The 27,317-nt window shown below is 46.4% G+C and overlaps 2 protein-coding genes across 3 annotated transcripts in view; both read left to right on the plus strand.

The window, feature by feature from the left end:
- The first annotated feature begins 3,454 nt into the window (after window positions 1-3,454).
- LOC128969995 (guanine nucleotide-binding protein G(I)/G(S)/G(O) subunit gamma-11) lies at window positions 3,455-6,619 on the plus strand. Of its 2 annotated transcripts, XM_054384998.1 has the most exons (3): window positions 3,455-3,467; window positions 3,600-3,703; window positions 6,269-6,619. In XM_054384998.1, the coding sequence occupies exons 2-3, from the start codon at window positions 3,608-3,610 to the stop codon at window positions 6,392-6,394; spliced, it is 222 nt and encodes a 73-aa protein (XP_054240973.1). In that variant the 5' UTR covers window positions 3,455-3,467; window positions 3,600-3,607; the 3' UTR covers window positions 6,395-6,619. The 2 variants fall into 2 exon arrangements, with proteins under 2 accessions (XP_054240973.1, XP_054240972.1); XM_054384997.1 differs by lacking the exon at window positions 3,455-3,467 and having other exon boundaries at window positions 3,542-3,703.
- Window positions 6,620-6,863: 244 nt separating this feature from the next.
- Window positions 6,864-27,317, plus strand: part of LOC128969941 (probable acyl-CoA dehydrogenase 6) — a 70,044-nt gene continuing 49,590 nt past the window's right edge. The window contains exons 1-2 of the mRNA XM_054384929.1: window positions 6,864-7,004; window positions 21,550-21,670. Of these exons, the coding sequence (XP_054240904.1) occupies window positions 6,864-7,004; window positions 21,550-21,670 (262 nt within the window). The remainder of the gene's footprint in view (window positions 7,005-21,549; window positions 21,671-27,317) is intronic.

Here is a 27,317-nt window from a genome sequence, read left to right on the forward strand (position 1 = left end):
TGATGGGACCAGAGGAAACGGCCTCAAGTGGTACCAGGGGAGGTTTAGGTTGGACATTAGAAGAAACTTCTTGACTGATAGGGTTCTCAAAGCCTGGAAGAGGGAAGTGGTTGAATCCCTATCCCTGGAGGTGTTTGAAAGAGGCAGAGACGTGGTACTGAGGGAAACACCAGCCTTGGTAGAGTTAGAATATAGTTCAAATAAATTATCTGAAAGGTCTTTTCCAACCAAAATGATCCTATGAATCAATGACTTGACATACTCTGTAGTTTTTAACCCCATCAGACAATCTAGCATGACTGGGAGAAGAGAGAGTGAAGAGAAAAAGGAATACTTTCCGTCTCTAATCTATCAGAGCCATTACATTAATTAGTGTTCACTCCAGATTTAATACAGTAAGAGAGATAAGGGTGTCTGCAAATTAGGCATGCTCCCTATAGATAACAATAAACTAATCTGATCTCCTATTGTTCTTTAGAGGAAAGGTATTGGGCCCCAGTCCTTCAGGCAGGCACTGCCCTCCATGGGATTACAAGACAGGGCCCTAGAAATCTGTGGCCTGCAGCGAAGAAGCCACAGTCCAGTTTGTAAGAAAGAGATACATGATAGCACCCTGGTTACTTCGGGAACTGACTTTCTCCCTGTGGCTTCTCTGCTTCTCATACCATGGAGGATTACACCTTAGTATACTGACATATTTGTCATAAAGGCAAGAAAGAAAACCAAATTTAATTCCAACCCCACCTACATGGCTTCTGACAGGATCTGGAGGGCACTTCTCTCCCTTCTTTTTCAGCACTGTTCCTTTTTTTTTTTTTTTTTCCAGAATCACCAACTGGCAAATGGTAAGTGGGTGCTTTAGTAATATAAAAAACCCAAACCCTGGTACAGTTTGAGGCACCATCATGTGACACATCTGCTATCTTTTAGAATGTTACAGTTACAACTGTTAGAAAGCCTAATTTTTAGGGGTTTTGTTCAGTTTATTTAGCACAGCAACTCTATTAATATAATGTCCCTTTGGTAGGAAAGAACAACCAAAAAAAGCAACATACATTTCCTAGTCCCAGAAAAGGCCACCTTTGTAATACCAGGAAACTCTCAAGTGATTTTGATGTGACTAGACCCTTATCCTTTAGTTTCCATCAGGTTTTGCTGGAATTGCAAAGGAAGTCATCAAAATGTCACTAAACAACAGCAGCAAGACAACTGCTGTCGTATAAATACCATTTTCTGTGTTTTCCATTTCCCCTCTGCACACACACAAATCAAAGTCTGAAATGATCCCACCTATCCATCAATGCTGCAGCACAGTGCAGCATTTATTCAGCTGCTCCTTAGCTGCAAAGATGTTCACTTAAATTAGGGAATTATCTGTAAAAATATATGAACTAGAGTAAAAATAATGCTGATCAATACTTTAAGGGTGGGCATCAGGAGGATGGGACCAGGCTTTTGTCAGTGCTGCCCAGTGGCAGGATAAGGGGTGACAGGCACAAACTTGAACATAAGACATTCCGCCTAAACATGAGCAGGAACTTCTTTCATTTAAGGGTGACAGAGCAATGGAACAGCTTGCCCAGAGAGGTGGTGGAGACATTCCAAACCTGCCTGGTCGTGTTCCTGTGTGACCTGCTCTAGGTGAACCTGCCTTGTCAGGGTGGTTGGGCTGGATGATCTCCAGAGGTCCCTTCCAACCCCTCCCACTCTGTGATTAACACAGCAAGTGGTAGAAAGTCCTTTACTAACTGCCATTATGTCAGCACACAGCTCACTGCAGGGTTTTCATTAAAGGGTTATTGTTATCAAGATGCAAATGTCCTTCCTACCCTAATCATGCTTGGCTGGGGTGCCAGAGCCCACCCTCAACTCACTCCTGCACCTTGCACTTCCCACCACCAGACCACACAGCCTCTCCCTCTCCATGCTGTAATATTTGTGCCCCCAGCAACGGACTGGTATCTTGAGACCCTGGACAACAGGTTCCTTCCACCTGTTTTGACTGGTCCAAGCACTGGCTGGTAGGGTTTGGGGATGCCCCTGACAATGTAGATTATGGTGGTGTAGAAATCCCATACCAGTAGCCAGAGGGAGGGGAAGGGGAACTGATTTTTGTGAATTGGCTGAAATAAAATATAGACAATGAGAGCACTATAGGAGCAGCACTGGAGAAGAAAGGTGTAAATCTCACTGCTGATAGCTGATCACACATGGTGAGTGGGCAGAGGAGGAGAAAGACACTGTCTTGAGGGGAAAAGCCAAGGCAGGGAAAACTGAAAAAGAGTGAAAAAGCCCTATATGACTCTTTGAAGTGCCAGAAAATAGGATCATACAGGCCCATTTTAATGGCCTTCAGCTTTGTTCAGTGAAAAGGGTCATTAAATTTTCTGCTGCTGGTTTTGTAGGAAAGCAGCTGCTAGAATAAGATATGCTAAGGGCTGTACAAACTGTACCCATGGAGGGACCAGTCTGTCCCAAAGAGCACAGCACCTGATTTGAGATCCAGATCTTGAACGTGTATGCATCAGGAGAATACTTCCTAGCTTCTAGTGTCTTGTGAGCCCATCACTTCTCTGACAGGGAGTGCTCCATCCTCAACACCCATCTAACTCCATGACTTCAGAGATACTTAGTGCAGGCTGGGCACAACAGCCCTCAGTTGCAGAGCTGCAGTTCTGCTTTGCAGACATTCTTGACAACAGAACTGGAACACAGAAGGTTCCACCTAAACATAAGGGATAAATTCTTCACTGTGAGGGTGGCTGAGCACCAGACCAGGCTGCCCAGAAAGGTTCTGGAATCTATTTCTCTGGAGGCATCCCAACCTGTCTGATTTACTCTAGGTGATCCTGCTCTAGCAGGGAGGTTGGACTAGATGATCTTCAGAGGTCCCATCCAACCCCTGCTAGTTTGTGATTCTGTTATTCTACAAAAAGCCCATTGACAGGCTGGCAGCCTGCTAGGACACTTGACCCACAAGCAGGTCCTTCCCCTCTCTAGTATTGAGTCCTGTCAATAGTTGTAATGAACAAATACCCTGGAATGTGCCTGTGCAAACCACCTGCTGCTGCCTTAGCTCCGGCAATAAAAGAGCAGAGAGCCCACGGGTGCTGGTGGCACAGGCAAGCTAGAATCACCGTGGGGGGCAGATGGGGCAGGGGAGAAAGACCTCCCTGTTGGGCCAAAACTCCCAGTGGTGAAGAGGGAGAAGAGTGCGACCAGCACAAGGAGGGTCGCTGCAGGTCTGCTGCCACCGGTTGTCCCACGGGGGCCTGGAGCGAAGCGGCGGCGAGGCCGAGCGCCCTGTGCAAGCAGTGCCCGTGGCAACGCCCCAGCGGCCCGGCAGCGGGATTTTAATCCGGTTACAGGGGATTAACGTGACGGTTTAAAGGCCGGGGAAGGGGTGCCAGGAGCGCCGGAAAGGAAGCGGCCGCCGCCGGGCAGCGAGACAGCCCGGACGGCATCGTGTGAGTGAGGCCGGGGGCGGGCCGGGGGCGGCCGTCCCACAGCCCCGCCGCGCCCGCCCAGGGGGGCTCCGGCCCCGGCGCCTTGGTTGCCCATAGGTAACCTTCTGTCCTCCTTCTTCCCTTCTTTGGCAGTGTAGACGATGCCAGCTATCAATATCGAGGACCTGAGCGAGAAGGACAAACTGAAAATGGAAGTGGAGCAGCTCCGCAAAGAAGTGAAGCTGGACAGGCAGCCGGTGAGTGGCCGCGAAGAGCGGCTCTGGGGCGCTGCCCGGCCGGGCTGGGAACGAGAAGCCAGTCACTCCTGTGGGCAGAGGGGCTGGAGGCTCATGCGGCGGCCGGGCACGGCAGCCCACCGCGGAGCGGGCCCGGCGGAGGCGGGAGCGCATCGGGGGCTTCGGGAGTCGCTCACCGGGGGATTCCTGGCTGTGCTGGGACTGCCGGAGTTTGCATCGACGGGTCCTTTTGGGGCAGGCACCGGAGACGCCGGACTGCACCGAGTGGGAGTAGCGCTGCTTCAGGGAGGTGGCTGTGGAGCGGGAGGGGAAGAGGCGCATCGCCCCCGGTGAAGCTGCCCCGAGGGGGCTGCCCCGGCCCGCCGTCTGCGGCTGTTCCCGTTGCATTTGTCACCCTTCGGCGCCCCCTCCCTTGCGAATCCCCCGCGCATCCCCGCCAGCACAAGGCAGCACTGTCAGGCGAGGGGGGAGCGCATCGAGCTCAGTTAGCCCCGTGAAACGTTTTGGGATCCGGCCGGGCTGCGGGAGAAGATCCGCGGCTCCCTGTTCCCCCCGGCTTCGATGCCCTGCTCCTCCCGCTGTGCAATGCCTGGGCAACGGGTGGGAGCCGAAGGACTGAAAGGGTTCTCAAAGCCTGGGACGGACTCCCCAGGGAGGTGGTTGAACCCACATCCCTGGAGGGAGGGGGTTGAATCCCCATACCTGGAGGTGTTTCCAAGTGGCAGAGATGTGGTACTGAGAGACGTGGTTTAGCACCAGTCTTGGTAGAGTTAGAGAATAGTTGGACTCCATGATCTTTTCCAACCCAAACCATTCTATAATCCCGTGACTGCTGGCACAGAGCCATCATCCGTCCCGCCTTGTCTGACAGAACCGTTATGTTTTAGCCATTCAAGTCAGTGAAGTCGTTTCCAGTGAAATTCTGGTATTTTTGCATTTTCTGTGGATGCAGGACATGCAAAACTGATCTTCCCCCATGATAAAACTCACGTTCTTGCTATTTTTCCTTCTGCATACCAGCAGAAACAAACTGTCTAAATAAACTCCTCTAGTTTGGATTAAAATACATTTTTATGTGAGAATGAGTGGCATTAATCATGTTAACTCCATTGCAGGTCTAGGGGTTTGGCCCAGGAGATAAAGCCAGTTAATATTTTAGCTGTCAGTTAGGTATTAGTGATTGTGGACCACAGAATCACAGCATGGTGGGGGTTGGAAGGGACCTCTCAAGATGATTTAGTCTAAGCTCTCTGCTAGAGCAATGTCACCCAGAGTAATCACACAGAAATGCATCCAGGTGGGTTTGAATACCTCCAGAGATGGAGACTCCACCACCTCTCTGAGCCTCTTCCAGTGCTGTGCTACCCTCAGAGGGACGATTTTTTTTCATTATGTTTATGTGAAACCTCCTGTGTTGCAGTTTGTGTCCAATGCTTAACTTTGCACAGGCCATGCTCTTGGTCTGCAGTACAGCAGGTAAATTCATTTGGTCTCTGGTCATAATTTTGGCTAAAATACAATTAATAAAGAAGGGCAGGAGCTTTATACTAGAAATACATCTAGTGGCCTGGCCAACAGCTGGTTCCTGCTGCTGACTGCACTGCTGTAGCTCCTCAGGGATTTTGTTGGTGGGGAGGGAGGAGGTGGGGACTGAGCCAGGAGCATGTCCTCAGACACATCAGGTACTCCCAACTGAAGGACAAGCTTCTGCTGACATAGGGGAGGGAAATGAGAGGTGCATGGCCAAGGATCTTCTGGAGCTGGTGGGCTTTGTGCACCCTCAGACTCTGCCGACACTACAAACGCTGTGTGTGCTCCTGTCTGAGTGGACACCAACTAAACTCAGTTCTTTCTCTTCCCTTTCTTATTTTTCTTCTCCCTTCTTTTTCCTTCTCCTCTGTTCTGTGCAGGCTTACCAACATCAGTGCCAGTTTGCTGTGAATGTCATGCAAAGCATGATGCATGGTATTGTCTCTCCTAACACAAAAGTCTTCCCCTGTTCAAAATAACCACAGGTTACCTGCAAGTAAATTGTCTCCAGAGTCAGGTCTTCACTCCCATTTAATATGGATGTTTTGCCATTACAGAACAGTAAGGTGGAAATTTATGTTACCACTGAAAAAAATCATTGCTGAATGTTTTGTTTGGCAAAAACACTTAAGTTCTAAATATTTTCAAACTGAAAATAATCTTGAAGCCACGGACCACAGCTCGTCAGGATGCTGAAGGGGAGTGTGTTCTGCAGCTGAATAAAACTAGCTAATTTTGAAAAGAAACGATTTTTTTCAAAGTTTAGATAATCAGCTAATTAAACCCCATGAAGTTTAGCTATGCAGCAACTGCTGCTCCAAGCTGCATGCACATTCCCGGTGATTTTCGCATGTTTGTGAGTATCAGGCTCTGAAAAAGGGGAAGGAAGCCGAATCTGCCCATGCTTAGTGTTGGCTCTGCGGGCAGATGTTTGGGGTGGGATGGTAAGGAAAAAGGAGATGGCTGTGAATTCCCTGCTTTGCTGTCGTGATGTGCATGGTGTAACGCAGCCACTTCTCTGTCCTTTCCCTCCAGGTGTCCAAGTGCTCCGAAGAGATCAAAAACTACATCGAGGAGCGGTCGGGCGAGGACCCGCTGGTGAAGGGGGTTCCCGAGGACAAGAACCCCTTTAAGGAGAAGGGAGGCTGCGTCATCGCTTAGAAGAAGGCAGCCAGTGCCTGCCACCGGAGCAGACAGTTGTACCCTTATTTAGGGATTCGGTAGCGTGTCCCCGCTGCCGGACGGTCCTTGTTGAACGGCCACGGCAGCGGATTTCTGTCCTTTGTTGTTGTTGCTGTTATGGTTTTATTCTTAAAAAAACAAAACCAAACATACCATCCCCAAAGCAGCCGGGACCCGCGTGGCTCGCTCGGCAGGGATGGCTCATCCCGCACCCCGCCGTGGCGGGGGAACGGCTTCCCTTGCCTCGGTGGCAACCGCTTTCGCCACCCGTTCGTTGGCATTAAATGAGAGCTGTAATCCGAGAGCCTCCTATGGCTTCCTGCAGCGCATAGGAGCGGGAGGAGGGACGGGACGGGGCGGTACAGGGCCCTCCCGGGGCGAGCGTGACCGGGCGATTAAAGTTCGGCGGCGCAGGCCGCGGCCCAGCCCGGCGGGACAGGCAGGCTCCATGGCGCTCCGGGGCGGACGGCGCTGCCTGCGCGTGCTCTTAGTGCTTCGCGGCGCGGCCCTGGGGCGCGGCGTCAGCTCGGGGCGGCGGGACGGCGGCGAGGCGCCGCAGCACCACGAGTTGCGGGCAGTCCTGAGGAAGGTACCGGGGTAGGGGAGAGGGTGGCGATAGTGCTTCCTCAGAGCGGGCGTGTGGCCGCGAAGGGCGGCGGGAAACCAGGCTGCGCTGCCTTGAGGCGCCCGGAAGGCCTCGGGATGTGCTTATACAGGCAGTTTGGCCCCGTTAGTGTCAGAAACGAAGCCATGTGTTCCCTGCGTGTCACACGCGGAGTGGCTAAACGCTTCCCTGCTTGTGCCGCAGCCCGCCCCGAGCTGTTCCTGTTGTTGCCCGGGGAGCTCCTGTCCGGAGCTTCCTCCCGGCTGCCGCGAAATCGCAGAACTCCAGCATGATGGGGGTTGGAAGGGACCTCCGAGGATCATCGAGTCTGGTCCCCCTGCCACAGCAGGGTCGCCCAGAGTAAATCACACAGGAACACATCCGGGTGGGTTTGAATGCCGCTGGAGACTCCACAACTTCTCTGGGCAGCCTGCTTCAAGGCTCTGCCACCCTCAGAGGGAAGAAGTTTTTCCTTATCACAGAATCACAGAATGTCAGGGGTTGGGAGGGACCTCAAAAGATCATCTAGTCCAACCCCCTGCCAGAACAAGACCACCTACAGAAGGTCGCACATGGGTTGATGTGGAACGTCCTGTTAGTGTCCATTGCCCCCTGTCCTGTCACTGGACACTACTGAGAAGAGCCTGGCTCCATCCTCCTTCAACTGGCTTTTTAGCTATTGATCAGCGTCAATGAGATCCCTCCTCAGTCTCCTGCAGGCTGAACAGCCTCAGCTCCAGTCCCCTCATCTTCTTAATGGCTTTGTGCTGGACTCTTTCCAGTAGTTTCCAGTCCTTGAACTGGGGAAACCCAAAACTGGACACAGTACTCCAACTGTGGTCTCACAAGGGCAGAGTAGAAAGGGAGAGGAACTTCCCTCAGCCTTCAATCACCGCAGGATGCCATTGGCAGCCTTGGCCCTGAGGGCACATTACTAGCGTATGGTGAACTTTCTGTCCACCGGCACTCCCGTGTCCTTCTCCACAGAGCTGAAATGTAAGGTTAAGGTCTGGTTGTGGATGCAGAGCACAGAAACAGGCAGAACAGAGACCAGCCATTACTGTGCTTTTTCTAGAATGGGAGTACTGGGAGGGTTCATTTAAACCCAAGTCGTAAATCGGGAGAAAAAGAGGCACTCCTGGTAAAGTAGCTTGAAAATGGAATGCTAAATGGTAGTCTGCAGGTCAGGGTGGTGCTGGTGAACTCTGTATGTTCCCAACAGTATCACCTCTAGGACATTGGTGCAATTCAGCACACCTGCCAAAGATAGAGAGTTAGCTGGTTTGGAGGTTGGAAGCCTTGCTGTGGAGCATATTGGGACCAGCTGTGTGCCTTTAAACTTTGAACTGGTGAGGACAGTGCTGATATTCAGTACCTGCTACAGGGAGTAAACAACATTCTCGTGGCAACCACATAGGAGCAAGCAGGATGTATGTTCAGAGGTAGGTGTTACGGAGTGCAAGGACTTACTCCTCATTTGCCTATGAGTGTGTCTACAAGTCCTGGCTGGTGCTGCAGTGCTCTGCTGGGGCTTTTTAAAACCAATATGCACTGGATTTCCAGGCATCAACTCACTCAGATGGCTTCAGAACTTTGCTGTTTTATCTTTGATAAGTGCTTTTTAAAACTGCTTGAGGACTCTTTCGTGCTCACAGATAAATTTAACCTTTTCCAAATTTCCCGTCTTTCCCACTTCAGTATGGGTGAAAGATAGTGGAACTACTTCTGAGCCATAGGATGTTTACTTCAGGGTTTTTTTGTGGAGATTGACTTTCATGCTTCCAACATTAAACCAAGATATCTCAAAGGGCATGTAATTAAATTTTCTGTCACTGAGACCTGTTTGTGGGATCTGAATTGTGGGATCATCTGTGTTGTGAAAAAGAAACCTGAGCTGTAAGGAGAAGAGATGCATGACTGGTCTGCTTCCTAAGAAAATTAGTTCCACTAGTTGAAATTCCTGGAGCTTCTGCAAAGCAGAACTAAGCTTCCAGAGAAAGAATCAGTAGAAGCTGGAAATGAATCCTCTTCTCTCACCTAGATTAATTGTAGCTAATGAAAATTTGTGCTGATCCTGCATGGAGTGAGCCTTCACTCTGGGTATCTGCAGAGTCATCTGCCCACTGAGCTTGTTGCCTCGCACACTGCTCCCTGTTACCTGCCTGGGTACTACAATGCCTTAGTGAAAAATCAGTGTCCTTCTGAAACACAGACGATAAGGCCAGACCTTGTGAAGGCAGTAACTTGGATCTGGAAGCCTTTGGAAGTCCTTTGTCAGAGCTAGGTGAAGGCACACACTGGTTTGTATCTTTGTGTTTACTGAGGGATCAGATGCAAAGAGAGGGGGAAATTGTCTTTATAGTGTCTGCTGGTGCAGTGTTTACTTTGTTGTGTGCACAATCCATTTTTTTACAAATAGTTTTTCTCACCCTGCTTGTTTTTATTCACCCCATGCCTGTTCAAGTGCAGCCAACACAATGCACTACCTTGCTGTGTTTAGTGCAGATAAAAGCCAAGCAGGATCCAGGGAAGTGATTGTCCTACTGGACCTGGCACTGGTGAGACCATGTCTTGAGTCCTGGGTTCAGTTTTGGGGCCCTCACTCTGAGAAAGAGATTGGGGTACTGGAGCAGGTCCAGAGAAGGGCAGCAAAGCTGATGAAGGGTCTGGAGAACAGGGCTGGTGAGGAGCAGTTGAGGGAACTGGAGGTGTTTAGTCTGGAGAAAAGGAGGCTGAGGGGAGACCTCATTGCTCTCCACAACTCCCTGAAAGGAGGTTGGAACGAGGTGGGGGTTGGTCTCTGCTCTGTAGTAACAAGTGACATGAAGAGAGAAAATGGCCTCAAATTGCACCAGGGGAAGGTTTGGGTTGGACATGAGAAGAAACTTACTGACCAAAAGGGTTCTGATAGCCTGGAACAGGCTGTCCATGGAGGTGGCTGAATCCCCATGTCTGGAGGTGTTTCCGAGAGGCAGAGATGTGGTGCTGAGGGCCATGGTTTAGCACCAGCCTTGGCAGAATTAAGAGAATGGTTGGACTCGGTTACCTTAAAGGTCTTTTCCAACCAAAATCATTCTTTGATTCTCTGATAGCTGCACTGTGGGCTAAGGGAATGTGCTGCTACATCACATGAATCCCTCTGATTAATATATTGTAGAAGAAATTACAGTAAGCACCATAAACCCATTTTTATCACTGGCCTTTATTTTCCAAAGTGCTTATACAGTTCTTATACAAAGTGCTTTATTTTAGAGTTTATCTGTTCACAGGAATACAAATAAATCATCAGTTTATGACAAATCCAGCCTGATGTTGCTTACCCCAACAACTTCTAGCAACTGATGTCTGGGCTCAAGTTAATCCTGTCCCAAATGACTTCGGGATAAATGGAAAAGTGAAGTTTTTGTGAGGGAATGACCACTCAGGATCTGTAACCCATTTTAAGTGTACCTGTTGTGGAATTTGGAGCACTCTTTCCACCATAGAAATCAGAGCAATGAGCAGTGCAATTCCACGAGCCAGAACTGTGATTTATTTTCTTTTGGTCTCCATGAACATGTATTATTTTTAATCTAAGAAATTAATGTATGGTAAGAGATCTGTAATTTTCAATTGTTCTGAGCAGGATGAGGAAGAGGCTCTTATAATTCCAGGGGGCTGTTTTTAGCAAGGGTATTGAAATAACCCTGTGAGTGGTTTCCTTTACAACTTCATATAGGTCACCACCCTTCCTCTTGGAAATTGAAAATGTAGCTTGGCCTTAACTTGTTGAACAAAGCTTGCAGTGCACTGAGATCCTACAGCTTGTGCTGTAATTAAATTCCACTATAAATCGGCTTGAAGAAAAAAGAGTTAAGCTACTCTGTGTGTATGCATGGCAGTCTGCATATGCATCTAGGGTGTACACATGCTGTCTAGGCTTCTTTTCCTCTGGCACTAGGAGTAAGAAACTTTGGGAAAGAAATTTGAGAGGATTCGCTGGAATTGGATGTAATAGAAATGAGACTGAGGGGGGATCTCATCAATGCTGATCAATGCTTAAAGGGTGGGCATCAGGAGGTTGGGACCAGGCTTTGTTCAGTGCAGCCCAGTGACAGGACAAGGGATAACTGGTTGGACTAGATGACCTTTGGAGGTCCCTTCTGGCCTCGACCATTCTATAATAGGCACAAACTTGAACATAAGAAGTTCTGTCTAAAGGAGGAACTTCTTTAATTTAAGGTTGCCCAGAGACGTGGTGGAGTCTACATCTCTGAAGTAATTCCAGACCCACCTAGACATGTGCCTGTGTGACCTCTAGGTGAACCTGCCATGGCAGGGGAGTTGGACTCCAGAGGATGATCTCCAGAGGTCCCTTCCAACCCCTATCAGTCTGTGCTTCTGTGATTTCATTTTATACCCAGTGGTGACTTGGTCTAGTGTCTCTGTGGCGCATCTCTAGAATAAGGAGGCTTTCCCCTGTGACAGTGGGACTCCACCAAAAAACACTGCTACCTTATTTGCCACTCTTGCCTTCTATGTCACGAGTTTCTCTTTGTTAATGTATGTGTTTTTACAAGAATTAACCCCCATTCCTATCAGAACATGTCATTCAATATTGACTTTCACCTTAACTTTCTGTTAAAACTACTGTAAATTCTCTGCCAAACAAATATATCTGTTTGACCTGCAAAATACTGAAGGGTGAGCACCACTGCCACTTGAGCACCTTGGGTGGAGTTGGCTTATTTTATCTCTGTAGCAAATCATAAAACCTAGTTACAGAACACCAAACTAGTAGGTTGCTGATGATAAAAATAAATCACTTTAAAAATTAGTTTTTCACTAAAGTAGGAGAGAGAAAAGACAGAGCTCAATCTGCAAAAAGTAAATCACTTGAAAGTCAGTTTCTCACTGAAGTGGGAAGGTGAAAAAGCAAAGCTCAATCTGCAAGATGCATGACTTGCATCTGAATTTTAAACCCATATTTATCATGCACCTGAGGTAAAAGTTGCAGGAAGGAGACAGGTTTAAAATGTGATGTTGGTAAGGCTCACAGATTTGCCACTGAGTCCTTTTCCCTCTAAGAGAAGCAAAATATACTCCCAGATCCTGGGATTTTGCAGTAGCTTTTATCATCTTGTGTTGGACAGAAGCATCATACAAAATATTTAGGGGGTAATTCTCTTGCCAGTATAGATGAACACTGCAATATCCTCTACTGCTGCCAAGGAGTTTTGGGGGTAATTTAGCAGAAAGCAAATTTCTGTAATTGATTTTTGTTGTTATTGAAAGAGGAAGCTGGGATCTGTCACTGATGAGAGGGATCATCCAGTACATTCACTAGTGCCCTACCAAGAGTTGCTTTTAAATAAGTTTAGGAGAGTGGGAGAGGAGAAAACTGAGCTTCAGCAGAGTCAAGCAAGGTCTGGAAAAAGGCTTTTTTCTGATAATCAGAAAAATGTCACATTGTGCACAAAAATGCAGCAAAGGCAATTTTTACAGTCAGCTCTCTGATTTGTTATAGAATCATAGAATTGGTTTGGTTGGAAAAGGTCTCTAAATCATAGTCCAACCATTGAACTGACACCACTGAGGCCATTAAACCATGTCCCAAAGGGCCATGTCCACATGCTTCTTGAACGCCTCCAGGGATGGTGACTCCACCACCTCCCTGGGTAACCATGCTTTCAGTGAAGAACTTTCTCCTAATATTCAACCTAACCCTCCCATGGTGCAACTTGAGGCCGTTTCCACCTGCTCTATCACTTGTTACTAGGGAGGAGAGACCAACCCCTGCTTGGCTCCAACCTCCTTTTAGAGAGTTGGAGAGCAATGGGTTCTCCTCTCAGCCTCCTCTTCTTTAGACTAAACAAGCCCAAGTCCTTCAGCTGCTCCTCACCAGACCTTCAGACCCTTCACCAGCTTTGTTGCCCTTCTCTGGACCTGCTCCAGCACCTCAATCTCTTTCTCAGAGTGAAGGCCCCAAAACTGAACCCAGGATTCATAGTGTGGTCTCACCAGTGGCAGGGGACAATCCCTTCCCTGGTCTTACTGGCCATGCTGTTGCTGATCCAGGCCAGTACGCTGTTGGCCTTCTTGGCCACCTGAGCACTCTGCTGGCTCACGTTCAGGTGTCTGTCGACCAGCACCCCCAGGTCCTTTTCTGCCTGGCAGCTTTCCATCTGCTTTGCCCCAAGCCTGTAGCATTGCATGGGGTTGTTGTGACCCATGGTATTCATAGCTGGCATTTCATAGAATGATTTGGGTTGGAAAGGACCTTAAAGATCATCTAGTTCTGACCTCTTGCCACAGGCAGGGACTCCTACTAGTCCAGCTTGCTCAGGCCCCAGCCAACCTGCCTTTGAACACCTGGAGGCTTGGAGCCTCCACAACTTCTCTGGACAACCTATTCCAATGTCTCACCACCCTCATGGGGAAGAATTGCTTCTTAATTTCAGCCCACATTGCTCTAGACTTGGAGTTTCTAGGAGATTATAATTTTTTTTCTCTCTCTGGGCTCAGAAGGAGCATGAAAGTCTACATCCAGCTCCAGTCCTTGAAGAGGAAATTTGATAGATGAATACTGTTAGGTGATAGAAGGAGACTTCCAGGATGTTTGGTGTGCTTCTTAAAATTATTTACTGTCATGCAGCTAGGCTTGGGCACCTAGACAGTGACTTTACATTTTCAACTTCAAGAACCAAAGATCTGTGGTCACTAGTTCTGGTGGCACCAGAGCTGTGTGTTTCCTCAGGTAAGTTTTTAACTTCTCATTGAAAATTTAAAGCATTAGGTTCTGTGTAGGAATAAGTCAGGGCAAACTTAATAATTTTAAGTATTTCCAGAAAGATACATATATATATAAAAAAAAAAAAAGGCAAGAAGACAAGTAGAAGGAGGGATCTGGGGTTTTCAGCCTGGAAAAGAGGAGGCTCCATGGAGACCTAATAGCAGCCTGCCAGTACCTGAAGGGGGCTACAGGAAGGCTGCAGAGGGACTGTTTGCAAAGGCCTGCAGGGAAAGGATGAGGGGCAATGGTTTGAAATGAGAGCAGAGCAGATTTAGATTGGATGTGAGGAACAAGTTCTGCACCATGAGGATGCTGGGACACTGCAACAGGTTGCCCAGGGAGTGGTTGTGGCCCCATGCCTAGAGACAGTCAAGGTTATGCTCGACAGAGCTCTGGGTAACCTACTGTAGTTGAGGATGCCCCTGCTTACTGCAGAGGGAGTTTGACCTTTGGAGGTTCCTTCCAACCCAGACCATTCTCTAATTCTATGCTGTAGCAATCCTCTGCAGTCTTCTTGTGCTTCAGATGATGGTCTAGATCATTAGCTGATGATTTAGCATTGCAAACTAGTAGACCTTCACTGAGGTCAGCTGGTTTAATCTATGAGGATACTGATTTTAAGTTCCTTGTATGATGGGCCGAAAAGAATTTGTCTATTGCATTGTGAAAGTGTGTGATCTGTGCTAATTTTCCTTCCTTCTGGGTTCGGCCCTCTGGTTGAAGGCCAAGCTGTGTCGTAATTTGTGTGTGTGAAGTTTAGTGTTGAGATTAAAATTGGGAAATCAAATGTTTTGGGGGTAGTTGCCAAAAGAAGGTTGTAGCAAGGTGGGTGTTGGTTTCTTCTCTGTAATAAGAAGTGATAGGACAAGAGGAAATGGCTTCAAGTTGCAGCAGGGGAGGTTTAGGTTGGGTATTAGGACTTCTTCAGTGAAAGGGTTCTCAAAGCCTGGAGTAGCTTACCTAGGGTGATGGTTCAGTCCTCATCTCTGGAGATGTTTCAGAGAGGCAGAGATGTCGTTCTGAGGGGCATATTTTAGTACCAAACTTGGTAGTTAGCAAATGGTTGGACTCAATGTTCTTGATGGTCTTTTCCAGCTGAAATGATTCTCTGATTCTGTGAGAGCTTCACAGAGTACCTGGTGAGGTTGCTTTGTAACCGAATACAAAGAATCCCACTTCTTATGAACAGGATTTGTTTGCTGTGGATGAGTCTGAACCCAGTCAGCTGATGGCTAGGTGGAGATGGAAAAAGGGATTTCTTTAATGTGTTTGGTTTTTTTTTTTTTCTCCCACAATGACATACATTCTTCTTTGCCAAGAGGAACACAGGGCCCCGCATAACTTAAACCCCATGTTGTTGAGAGTTTTTTCTTTTGATGTCATTGCTTTGACTGTTGTGGTGTGGCAGAATGGAAGGTGCAGTAGAAATTACCAACAGAGAGGTAGTTGAAGTAAAATAGCATCTGCATGTGCTCAAAGGAGAGAAGGTGAGGCATTCCATGGAACTAAACAGAGCTGACTGCCTCTGCTCAGGAGGCTTTGGAAATACATTCCAATGCTTCTCTGCTGGAGAAGAGATTTTAGTGGTGTAGCTGCAATTCTTGGAGTCCAGAGTGGGAAGCAATTTGGGGGTCCTCCTTTCCTGACATATTCTTGGATAGGGCACCCAAAGGGATTGGGAGCGTGCAGGGGCTGTCAGGGTGCTTAGGTCTGGAGAGGAGGGGTTTGCCTATGCAGCCATCCTGGGAAGAACATAGGGAGGGAAGAGGGGTTGTCTAGGATCCTGGAGGACCTTTCCCAGCTGGGGCTAGTCTTCCAGCATCTCATTGCTCAGGTAAAGGTTAAGCTGGGCTCAACTCCCAGGACCTGGGGTGGATCTTTTATTTTCTTAGTATGGTGATGTGTGGCCTCTACTCCAGTGTTGGGGCTCCCACATCTGCCAGCAGGGCAGAGGGTCAGTGCATGCTTCTGTACTCCCTGGTGGACCTGGGGGCAAAAAATTTGTGGTTGATTCAGAGTTTAGGTTTTTGTTGTTGTTGCTTTGTTTCCTGAAGTTAAAACTGTAGCCAGATGTATGGGACCAAAAGATTTGCAGAACTGAAATTTCAGAACCAGTAATCTGCTTTGCTTTGTGTGTTAGGGAAGGTTGTGAGAAACTGCTGCAGTGAAAGAGAAGAAACGTGATGATTTAAACAGAAGCTTGTCCAGTTCCTGCCAAAAGGCAAAATTACAGAATATTCATGAAGTGCCTGCTTTTGTTTCTGAAAATCAGATTTTCTAAACCCAGATAAGGACAGGTCTGTTTTATTATGTGATGAGCTGCTGCCAACTCTTCATAGGATTTTTCCCTCCTCTATTTATTTTGTTGGAGTGGGTTTTTCTCTCCTTTGAGAAACAGAAACATTAATTTAGTAACAGTTTGCTCCTGTGTTTTCTGATCAGTCACTCTTGGGTACCCAATGTTGTAGCAGATTGCATGAGTCCTTTGTTGCCTCTGGCATGGCATAGATGAAATTACATAACAGAATTGTGGTGCTCTAATTAGTTTAAAATATATTTCAACCATATGTTTTCCAGCATTCAGGAAACTTTTCTGGTTTTGTCTTATATGAGCCTGCTGAATATTGATTTTTAAATCCACTGGAATCTTCTGTGGAAGCTCAGCTTTGGCCACAGCTATGTGCAGTGGCCATGGAGAAACCCAGATGTGAGCCAGGCTTGTTCACCCTTACTTCACAGTAGTAAGCAGAGAAGCAGCAGCATCTTAAAGACACCCTAGATGTTGGCCATGTTGTGGTATCTGCCCCTAAAATCTGGATTTACAGTGCTGTGTTGGAATGACTTTTTTTTCCTTGATTCTTCATGTTTCAAGTTTAGGTACTGCCCATTGGGAAAGAGAAAAGGAGAGAGCTGAACAGCCTGAGATGTGTCTGTATTTATGTCTAAGTACCCACATGGACAGAGTAGATTCAAGAGTTACATGATGATCTTTGAGGTCCTTTCCAACCTAAACCATTCTACGAATCTGTGTAATTGCACCAAGGCATGGGGACTGGCAATGCATTTGAGTAGAATAATTTTGATTGGAAAAGCTCCTTAAGATCATCCAGTCCAACCATTCCACCAAGTCCCTCAGCACCACATCTCTTCCTCTCTGAAACCCCTCTAGGGAACAGTTTTCAACCATCTCTGTGGGGATCCTCTTCCAGGTTTTGGTAGAACTGTTAGTTTGCTTTTCAGTATCTGTTTAAGGTTTTTAGTTATGGAATTAAAAGAAAGAAAAGAGGAAAAAAATTTAGTTTCTTTGACTTGACTTTCTTTTTTAATTCTCATTGGTGTCTTTTGTCTGGCTCAAAGTGTCCTTTTCACCAAGCTGGGGGGGGGACACTTTTTACAAGGGCTTGTAATGATAGGATGAGAGGGAAGGGATTGAAGCCTGAGGAGGGGAGATTTAGGCTGGAGATTAGGAAGAAATTCTTTACACTGAGGGTGGGGAGACACTGGAACAGATTGCCCAGGGAGGCTGTGAATGCCCCCTCCCTGGAGGTGTTCAAGGGCAGGGTGGATGAGGCCTTGAGCAAGCTGGGCTGGTGGGAGGTGTTCCTGCCCGTGGCAGGGGGCTGGAACTAGATGATCTTGAAGGTCCCTTCCAACCCAAACCATTCTGTGGTTCTATGAATTGAAAATTCTGAATAACAATATGTTTTGGGGAAAAATGTTTCCAGTAGTCATTAACCAAAAAAAAAAAAAAAGGCTGTTTCATTTCAAACTTTTATGTGAAAGTTTACACCACACTCTCTGGATTCTTTGCTGCCAGCTGTAATAGTTGGACAGATAATTTAAATACTAGGGTTTTTTTTTTTGTGCTGTTTCCTCCTTGTTCTATGTGCTGTTATTTGTATTGTTATTTAGTATCTTGATGATGGCCTGAAAACATTGAAGCTTTACAAGGACCTGCCAACTAGGTTATACTTCTATGACTTGTTGGGTTTTGGGGTTTGTAAAATGAATCATGCAGCTTAAAAAAGCTTAAGTCAAAATGACTTATTAATTATTATTATTAAATGACTTATCTGGATATTCTGCTTTTAGGACTTTTTTTTTTTTTTCCTGTCAAGTGGTTTTTAAAGAGTCATGAAATGGATGTTTTCCACTTAAATCGAACTTTTTCAGTTTGGTGGTGTTGTGGAAAATGCTTTCTTGGCTTGTTCCCAACAACAGTCTGCTGACAGCTCAGAGCAGAGAGCTTTCCATGTCATCATTAAGGCTCAGTCACATATCCCATACTCAAATAGGCCACGTTCTTGAGTGGCAGCTCCTGTAGACATCATTTGCCCAGATGCTGTATCATGCATTTGGCTGGGTGGTTAAGTGTGAACACAGAATACGAGGTGCAGATTGTATCTGAGTGCCAGATCTTCCAGTGTGGGCAAAAGGAAGAGAAGTGTTTTGGCAGCATCTAGGACACTTGCTACCTTGACTGGATGCATAGCAGTGAGTCACCTGGATGTCCAAGGTGACTCCTAACCAAGACGAGTATGCATGTTTTACAGAATGTTGGGGGCTTGAAAAGCACCTCCAGACTCCAGAGATCACCTAGTCCAAAGCAGGTTGCCCAACCAGAGCAGGTTGCCCAAGAGTGTGTCCAGGTGGGTTTTGAAAGCCTTCAGAAAAGGAGACTCCACAATCTCTCTGGGAGCTGGCCTGGTCCAGAGTTCTGTCACCCTCACAGCAAAGACGTTTCTCCTTATGTTTAAGTGAAACCTCCTGGTTTGTACCTATTGCTCCTTGTCCTGAACCCAGCCCCACCCTCCTGGCCTCTACCCTTTAGATATCTATATGCATTGATAAGATCCCCTTGCAGACTGCTCTTCTTCAGGCTAAACAGCCCCAACTCTCTTAATCTTTCCTCCTCACAGAGATGCTTTGGTTCCTTCAGCATCTTTGTAGCCTCTACTGGATTCTCTCCAGCGGGTTCTTGTCCCTCTTGAACTGGGGAACCCAAAACTGGACACAGTATTCCAGATGTGGCCCCACCAGGGCAGAGCAGAGCATGAGGAGACCCTCCCTTGACCTGCTGGCCACGCTGCCCTTAATGCCTCCCTGGAGCCTGTTGGCTGCCTTGGCCATGGAGCTGCATTGCTGGCTCATGGTGAACTTCTTGTCCATCAGTGTTCTCAGGTCCTTCTCCACAGAGCTGCTTTAGACTGAAAAGGTGAGGTGAAAATATTTCCTTTGGGGCAGGGGCTACCTGTCAGATAACATCTGTAGTGTGTGGTGCTAAAATATTTCTACTGCGAGGAGCTTTAGGTGTCGTTACAGTGCTGATGATGCAGATCTGAATGCTATCACACAGGATTTCCACATTTCTCACACTAAAGCACAGAAAAATAATCAGAGCAGCTGCTCAAGTACTCACTAAACACTGCATGAATACCTTAAGGTTTTGGCAAACGTGGCTGCACCTCATCCCAGTGATGTTCAGTGACAGCACAAGGGGCAACGGGGGGCAGGGAGGTAGCAGAGTGACATATTTTTTTTAACACCTCTGGGGATGGTGGACATGGCACTTCAGGACATGGTTTAATGGCCATGGTGGTGTTGGGTTGAAGATTGGACTTGATCTTAGAGGTGTTTTCCAACCTTAATGTTTCTGTGAGTGATCACTCCCTAGTAACAAGTGATAGGAGGAGAGGAAATGGCCTCAAATTGCACCAGGAGAGGTTTAGGTTGGGTATGAGAAGAAACTTCCCTGAAAGGGTTCTCAAAGCTTGGAACAGGCTCCCCAGCAAGGTGGTTGAATGCACATCCCTGGAGGTGTTTCAAAGAGATGTAGTACTGAGGGACCTGGCTTAGTCCCAGCTGTGGCAGAGTTAGAGAATGATTGGACTCAATGACCTTAAAGGGCTTTTCCAACAAAAATGATTGTGTGATTTTGTTGCTATTGATAAGGAGACCTGAGTTATTCAATATAAGATAGAGATGCTGATTACTGCAGGAGTTGGACATTCAGTATGTACATTTCTCAGAATTTGGTGCAAGAAGTGAAAAAGTGATTTTTCTGTTACCAACAGTGTTCTTATTTTTGTGGTCGACTGGGAAGCAGCAAGCAAGCCATATATGGACTGAAATTCTCCAAAGATTGTGCAATAAATAGGTAGTTCAGGAGAAGGTTCTGCAGGGTCTCATGAGCACAGCAGCTTGGGAGGGAGAGGAGTCTATTTCCAGCTCAAGAAATAACAACACAGGACTCGTTTCTTAACTGTGGAGGGAAGATTAAGAGGAGTTAAATTCTTTAAAATAATTATTTTAATGAAACAGCATAGCAGTGAAATCATGGCCATAGATTAAAAACATTACCTTTCTTTTGGGAGTTGGGGCTTGTTTATGGGGAGGCTTGGTTTGAGGAATGAATTTTTTTTTCACATTTGGACCTCCTTGTGCCTGTTGACACAGGCACGTGGTTCACTTGGTGGCATGGCAGAAGCAGCCTGTGCCAACTCCTGGTTTGTCTTGTAGATGAAGGTAGAGGTTGGCACTAGACTGACTCTTTTTAAGAGGTATTGAAACATCATGCCAGGTCTAGAGTAACCTGGTGTAGTGGAAGGTGTCCCTGCCCATGTCAAGGGGGTTGGAACTAGATGATCTTGAAGATCCTTTCCAACCCAAACCATTCTATGAAGAATGAGGTGGCAGAAGCTCAAGCATCTGATGCACCCTGCTGTGTGGGGCTGTTTGACATGGAGCCAGCTCTATTCAGGAGTTACTGCCAGGCTTTGAGGTCATCTGCAAAACTGCGAGGTGACTTCCCACGGCCATGAAAATCTGGAACTTTGTGGGATGAGATGTCCAACCCTTGTTCTCTGAAAGCCGAAAGTGTTACTGAATTTAGTGGCTGTAGTCCAGATGTTTTGCGTACAACAGCTGGAAGGAAAGGTGAGGTAGGTCAGGGGCCAGGCATTGGCACAGGCTGCCCAGGGGTGTGGTAGAGTCACCATCCCTGGAGGCGTTCAAGAAGTGTATGGCCATGGCACTCTGGGACGTGGTTTAATGGCCAGGGTAGTGTTGGGTTGATGGTTGGACTCAATGATCTTAGAGGGCTTTTCCAGCCAAAACAATTCTATGATAGCAGCCTAAAGAGAGCAAGGATATAGCAAGTGTGACTCAGGGCATTGACTTTAGAAGTAACTGGAAGAAGACTCTGTCTTTACAGTGCATATTCTGTCAGGTTCTTGAGGAAGTCTAAATGCAGACTGAATGCACATGCCTTGAAGAGCCACTTGAGAGTTTTTCAGGCAAAAGGAAGGGAAATGAGGTCTCTCCTACTTGCCTGTCCTGCTGTGTGTGGTCGTGATGAACAGATCATCAGCCTTCTTTGGCAAGGCCCTCCGAGGACAATCCGGGATTCCCTTCCTGTCACTTTCTAGAAGCTGTACCCAGAGAAGTAACAAATGATGAGGGGGAACTACCACTTACATAGGTCCTGGAGAGTCTTACACCACCCCTAATGACTTCCTATTGCAGATCTGTAATTGCTACAAGAGTGATTTATATTTGCCTCTTTACATCTGTTGTAATAGTTGTGAGGGGGTGGAGAAGAAGCACGTCCAGGAAGAAGTATGAACACTAATGTGCTCTCAAAAATTTCCCCTCTGTGTTTGGGTTTTTTCCTTCTTTTTAAATTAAAGTTTTTAGACAAAGGTGTTTCTGTAGGAATGTCTGTGTCAAGAACTTCTCAACTTTGTTTTTCAAACCTAGATCATTGACAAGGAAATTAATCCCTTCGTGGACAAGTGGGAGGAAGAAGGACAATTCCCAGCTCATAAAGTATTTAAAACCTTGGGTCAAGCTGGATTCCTTGGCGTGGATAAGCCAAAAGGTAGGAGAGTGTCCAACTCCTGTGTATTAATGGAGGTAAACTCATGACATTATCTCAAAATGCTTCTGCTCCAGTTCAAATTATGGTTTGGAATTCAATGCAAAGTTTATTTACATGCCTCAGTCATAGATGTGCTGCTTGCCAACTATGCAACCATCCTTGAGCAAGCTGGTCTAGTGGAAGGTGTCCCTGCCATGGCAAGGGGGTTGGAACTAGATGATCTTAAAGCTCTCTTCCAACCTAAACCATTCCATGAATCTATGAAATACAGAAAGTAATGTTGCTGAGTGCTCAAGTTGATATCTCCTAAATATAAGTGTTAAAAACTTGTGTCACTGTTATTTTTTTAAGTTGATGAAATGATCCATTTTCAACATGCATTCTCTATCATGACTTTTTATTTCTAGATCCAGACAGGTAGGGAATACTTGAGCCTTCATGACAAAACCCACACTTTGAAGGCATTAAGCGTGTGCAGAACAAGAAGCTGATAATGCACACTGCAAGGACAGAGCAAGTTTCATGTGTACATGAAACAAAGCTGGTGAAGGGTCTGGAGAAGAATCTTGGTGAGGAGCTGTTGAGGGAACTGGGGTTATTTAGTCTGTAGAAAAGGAGGCTGAGGGGACACCTCATTGCTCTCTACAGCTCCCTGAAAGGAGGTTGCAGTGAGGTGGGGGTTGGTCTCTTCTCCCTAGTATCAGGTGATATAAGGAGAGGAAATGACTTAAAATTGTGCCAGGGATTGGAGACTGGGAAGAATTTCTTTCCTGCAAGAGTGGTCAGGCTTTGGAACAGGCTGCCCAGGGAGGTGGTAGAGTTACCATCCCTGGAGGTGTTCAAGAAAGTTGTGGCCATGGCCCTTTGGGACATGGTTTAGTGGCCATAGTGGTGTTAGGTTGTCTGTATGGAGCAGCTCACACAACCTGGGCTATGCCACACCACATCATTATGTTGCTAATGGACAAGTTTTGAACTGTGGAACAAATGTCATATTTTTACCACTTCCAGAGGAAATTTTTCCTCTCATAATGAACTTTCATATTCTTACACATTCCAGCATGGGAGGTTGTTTTTTCCCCTCTAGCTGTTCAGGTGTTGGAGCTTGTAGAACCATTTAGTTGTGATTGTCTGGCAAATCCAATTAGATCTGAGCTGATATTTCTTTACAAACATGCTGACAGTTTGAGATTATAGTTAAACTCTATTTAGAGGACAAACAGGATTACTAGGGGAGGGAGAAAAACACCTGTGCCTTCTGTTATTGTTTGATAGGCAGTTTTGAAATGTGGCTCAGCAGGGTCTCCTTCGCACTGCTGATACTGATGTTGGCTGCAATAACGGTGAGTCGCATTGCTGCTGGATTACAGCCCCACCTGGTTATACGCACTTTAGGACATGCAGAGGCCTCAGCTGGGGTCAGGAACCTCAGCGCTGTACATAAAACATTGTGGAGGTGGGAACTTTGGATGATGCTCACAAAATAACTGAGATGTGGCATGACTAGTGAAGAATCACAGTAGGGCAGGTTGGAAGGCACCCCAAGGATCATCTGGTCCAACCTTTCTAGGTAACAGTGTAGTTCAAATGAGCTGGCCCAGCACCCTGTCAAGCTGAGAGTTAACACTGTCCAGTGTAGGGGAATCCACTGCTTCCCTTGGGAGAGGATGCCAAAATAACCTCTTGCAGAGGCCAGGATGGGCACAGGAGGTTGCATGCATGACCACATTTGTCATGCTCACGATTAAGACTATTGTAACTTTGGCTTTGACACTTGTATCTAGCTGTTAACCTAATCTTTTTGGCCTCTGCAGCTGCATTTTATAAAAGCGATGAAAACCAGGTAAAATTCCTCCACAAGTTCATCTTGTGAAGGAAGCTATTGTTTGGTTCAGAAAATGCACCAGCTCCCTGCCAGGTGCTGCCTATGCAGCATTCAGTTGTGCAACAGCAGGTTGCAAGACTGTTCCAGAGTCTCCTTTCTCTAGAGACTTTCAAGATCCTCCTGGATGTGTTCCTGTGTGGCCTGCTCGAGGTGAACCTGCTTTGGCCAGGGGGTTGGATGATCTCCAGAGGTCCCTTCCAAACCATACCATTCTATGATCCAGCTTTGCTCTGTAGTGGTATAACACCATCAGGTATGGGCTGACAGTCCTGGAACTCTCTTGTAATGGTTAAGTGAAGCAGTCAGGTGTTTGACAGCACAGTTTCAACAGCAGGACTTTGGTAAAGCCTCAAATTCTTCACCTTCTGCACTTCTACAAAGTGCTTATGCTCGTGGTATGGTTAGTGTGCACTGCTAGTGGTAATTCCAAGTAAGAGACAGACCTTTTACACTCTGCTCAGCCACTACTATTATTGACCTACTGTGTGAAGAGGATGAGAGGTCTTCAGAGACTTGAGGAAGCCAAGAGCAGCCAGGATTTTTGGAAACATGAGGGGACGTCTGGAGAAGAGAAGTTCAAGTAATTTGAGGAGAGCAATTGCAATACAGAGCCATGTGAGTAGCAACCTGCTCTGCTTTCTCTTTCCAGCACAAACCACAATCAGCTGCCATGTTGTATCCCATCAAGCCCTGATCACAAAGCATCCTCTTTAAAGAAATCTGAATTTTTCACTTAATTCATTTTAGCAGCAGCTGCAGTTTGGAAGTGTAAGTTTTTCTGAGTTTGTTTTCCAAGGTCACTCTGAGTGCTTGTGCTTTTTTTTCCCCTGCCCCCCCCCCAAAAAAAAAATTTTTGAAGCTTTCTGATTGGGCAGAAACAGGTCACAAACTTGTTTTGCTTAGATAGAAGGAAACATCTGTTGGAACTGAGATTTGTTGCAACTGGACTTTTTCCTGTGTAAACACCATTCCCTTTATGAACAATGAGCTGCTTAATGGGAGGCAGCCTTTGAGATGAACATGCCCTACATGTGTCCCTTATCACTGGAAACTTTCTCTGTGTGGAGAAATGATTTGGGGCACTGTTTCTACTGCAAAGGCTCCATCCATCCCTACCGTATGCAGCTGTGGGTTACAAATCTGTCAGTGGTTTTTTTTCTTCTTCTTTTTTTTTTTGTTTTTTTTTTACAGTTGTTCATGATTTTAGTGAGTAGGAGTTCAGGATGCTAATTATAGAATCTTAGAATGGTAGCAGTTGGAAGGGATCTCTGGAGATAACAGGATCCCAGGATGTTAGGGATTGCAAGGGACCTCTGGAGATCTTTGGGTCCAACGCTCCTGGCAGAGCAGAACCGTATAATATAGTGCAGGTCGCACAGGAATGCATCCAGATGGGTCTAGAAAGTTTCCAGAGAAGGAGACTCCACAACCTCTCTGGGCAGCCTGCTCCAGTGCCCTGGTATCCTCACAGTACAGAAGTTTTTTCCTTCATGTTTCTGAGGGAGTTTCACCTCTATGGGAGCACTGAGCTGCTCTTCTTTCAGATTGTTTTGTTTTCTTATTACCCTGAATGCCTTGCTGTAGTTGGTCAGAGTTTTGAACTTGAGTGCTTTAAACAACTCTTATTCAGGCACAGGATAGAATCATGGAATGATAGGATCATTAAGGTTGGAGAAGACCTCCAGAAGATCATCAGGTTGTATAAACACTAGTTGGAGAATCCTTAAAGTGATCAGTTCATCTGATTTCTCCACTGTCTGGTCAGACTTCTACCAGAGAAAGATTCTCCTCTTGGAACCATTTCTTCTCTCTGGTGTATTTCACACAACTCAAAAGTGCTGCATCTGCTGATTTTTTTCCTTGGGAAAAGGTGTGTCTTGTTCTGTTCCATTAGGAAATTCTCCCTACTAGTAAAAGAAATGTTGAAAAAAATGAACATAAATACATATTTTATACAAAAACTTTGTTCTATGCAAAATGTGGTTTACAGAATTACTCAGTTGAGCCTGAAGTCTCCATATACTTATTATTTTTGATTTATGTTTACTGTACTTCATTTACTTTATAATTTAAGGAGTAAATTATAAACTTTCTGAACTGTTGAGGTATTGACAATCCCAAAATTTAGGGCAGAAAGTATCAAGAATAAATGGCAGAAACATTTTAAAGAGTCTTGGTAGTTGGCCCATTGTCTCCTACTAAGGGAAGTGGGTAGGATGTATTCCCTGGAGTGTTTTATGTGCAGATTAGATTAGTGAGCAAAAGCTGCAAGGAAAAGATCTGTGTGGTCACTTGTGAGCTTATGGTTTATAAATCAAAGTTTTGGCTGTTGCTAAATTTCAGGATGTGTTGCCAAAGACACAGGCTCAAAACGTTCTGTGTGTGCCCGCGTATGCTGGCGCCGAGGAGTAAAAGTTGTTTTTATCAGCTTATGCAAAAGCACAGAAATCCTCCTCCAATGGCTCAGGGAGAGCAAAGAGAAGGAGGGAGAAAGGCAATCATAGAATTGTTTCAGTTGGAATTGTAGAATGGCTTGAACTGGAAGGGACCTTAGAGGTCATCTTCTCCATGGGGAGAGACACTAGACTTGGCTGCTCAAGGCCTCATTCAGCCTGGCCTTGAAAATCCCCAGGCTGGAGGCAGCCACAACCTCCCTGGGCAACCTATTCCAGAGTCTCACCACCCTCGTACTGAAGAACTTCTTCCTAAGTTCCTCAGATCCAGTCTAACCCTGCTCTGCCTCAGCTTCAAACCATTCCCCCTTGGCCTGTCTCTAGACACCCTCAGGAAAAGTCCCTCTGCACCTTCCTGAAAAATTCAGATTTCTTTAAAGAGGATGCTTTGTGATCAGGGCTTGATGGGATGCAGTATTAGAGGTGGGGTCTCAGCAGAGCAGAGTCAAGGGGCAGAATCCCCTCTCTTGCCCTGCTGCCCACACTTCTCTGGATGCAGCCCAGCACACAGCTGCCTTCTGGGCTGCATGAGGGCACTGCTGGCTCATGTGGAGATGCTCAGCAACCAACACCCCCAAGGCTCGCTCTTCAGAGCTGCTGTCAACCCACTCTGCACCCAGCCTGGATTTGTGCCTGGGATTGGCTCACCCCCCAGATGCAGGACGTTGCATTTTGACTTGATGTAAAAGACCTTGGAAAAGAGCTCTAAGATTATTGAGTTCAACCAAAAGGGTTTCTAAGAGGGCAGTGTCTGCTGTCCTTCCCACAGCATCAATGTGAGATGTGAGTAGTAACAGTGCCCAGTCTGGGTATTTTCTTTGTGTTTTCACTGGCAGTCCTGCAGGAATAATTTAGTGGAATGCATTAGTGTGAAAGAATGAAGACAGCAATGTCCAAATTGTAGCCTTAACGTCCAACAGTTATCAGTGCACTTGGAGAAATATGTTCTTAACTATATCAGGAAAATCAGGAACCCATGTGATAAGGCTTGTATATGGGTGGAAAAGACTGGTTGTACACTGTCTGCTTCTTAATCTGCTGGCATACATGCTGGAGATGGGGCTGGAGAAAGCAATAAACAGTATGTTCTTGTCACTTGAGACAGATAAGCATCAGATGAAACAAAATGAATGTTTCAGATGATTGATTGCACTACAATAGGGAAATGATGCAATAGCTTCCCTGAAGAAAGCCTGTTTATTCCAAGTGTCTGTGTGTTAGTTGTGGGAATATACATCTGGACTACCCTGTGAGGTTATTTTTGTTGTTTTCTTTATCCATTACCTGGTCAGATGAAACCTTTGGTAGC

Source organism: Indicator indicator, chromosome 11 (assembly GCF_027791375.1).
Source record: "Indicator indicator isolate 239-I01 chromosome 11, UM_Iind_1.1, whole genome shotgun sequence".
Lineage (NCBI taxonomy): Eukaryota > Metazoa > Chordata > Aves > Piciformes > Indicatoridae > Indicator > Indicator indicator.

What these genes read in the sequence shown, in the direction of transcription:
- LOC128969995 (XM_054384998.1), top strand. Translation starts at nt 3,608, where the DNA reads ATGCCAGCTATCAATATCGAGGACCTGAGCGAGAAGGACAAACTGAAA. An exon ending in TGAAGCTGGACAGGCAGCCG is followed by an intron (nt 3,704 to 6,268) that starts GTGAGTGGCCGC and finishes CTTTCCCTCCAG; the next exon opens with GTGTCCAAGTGCTCCGAAGA.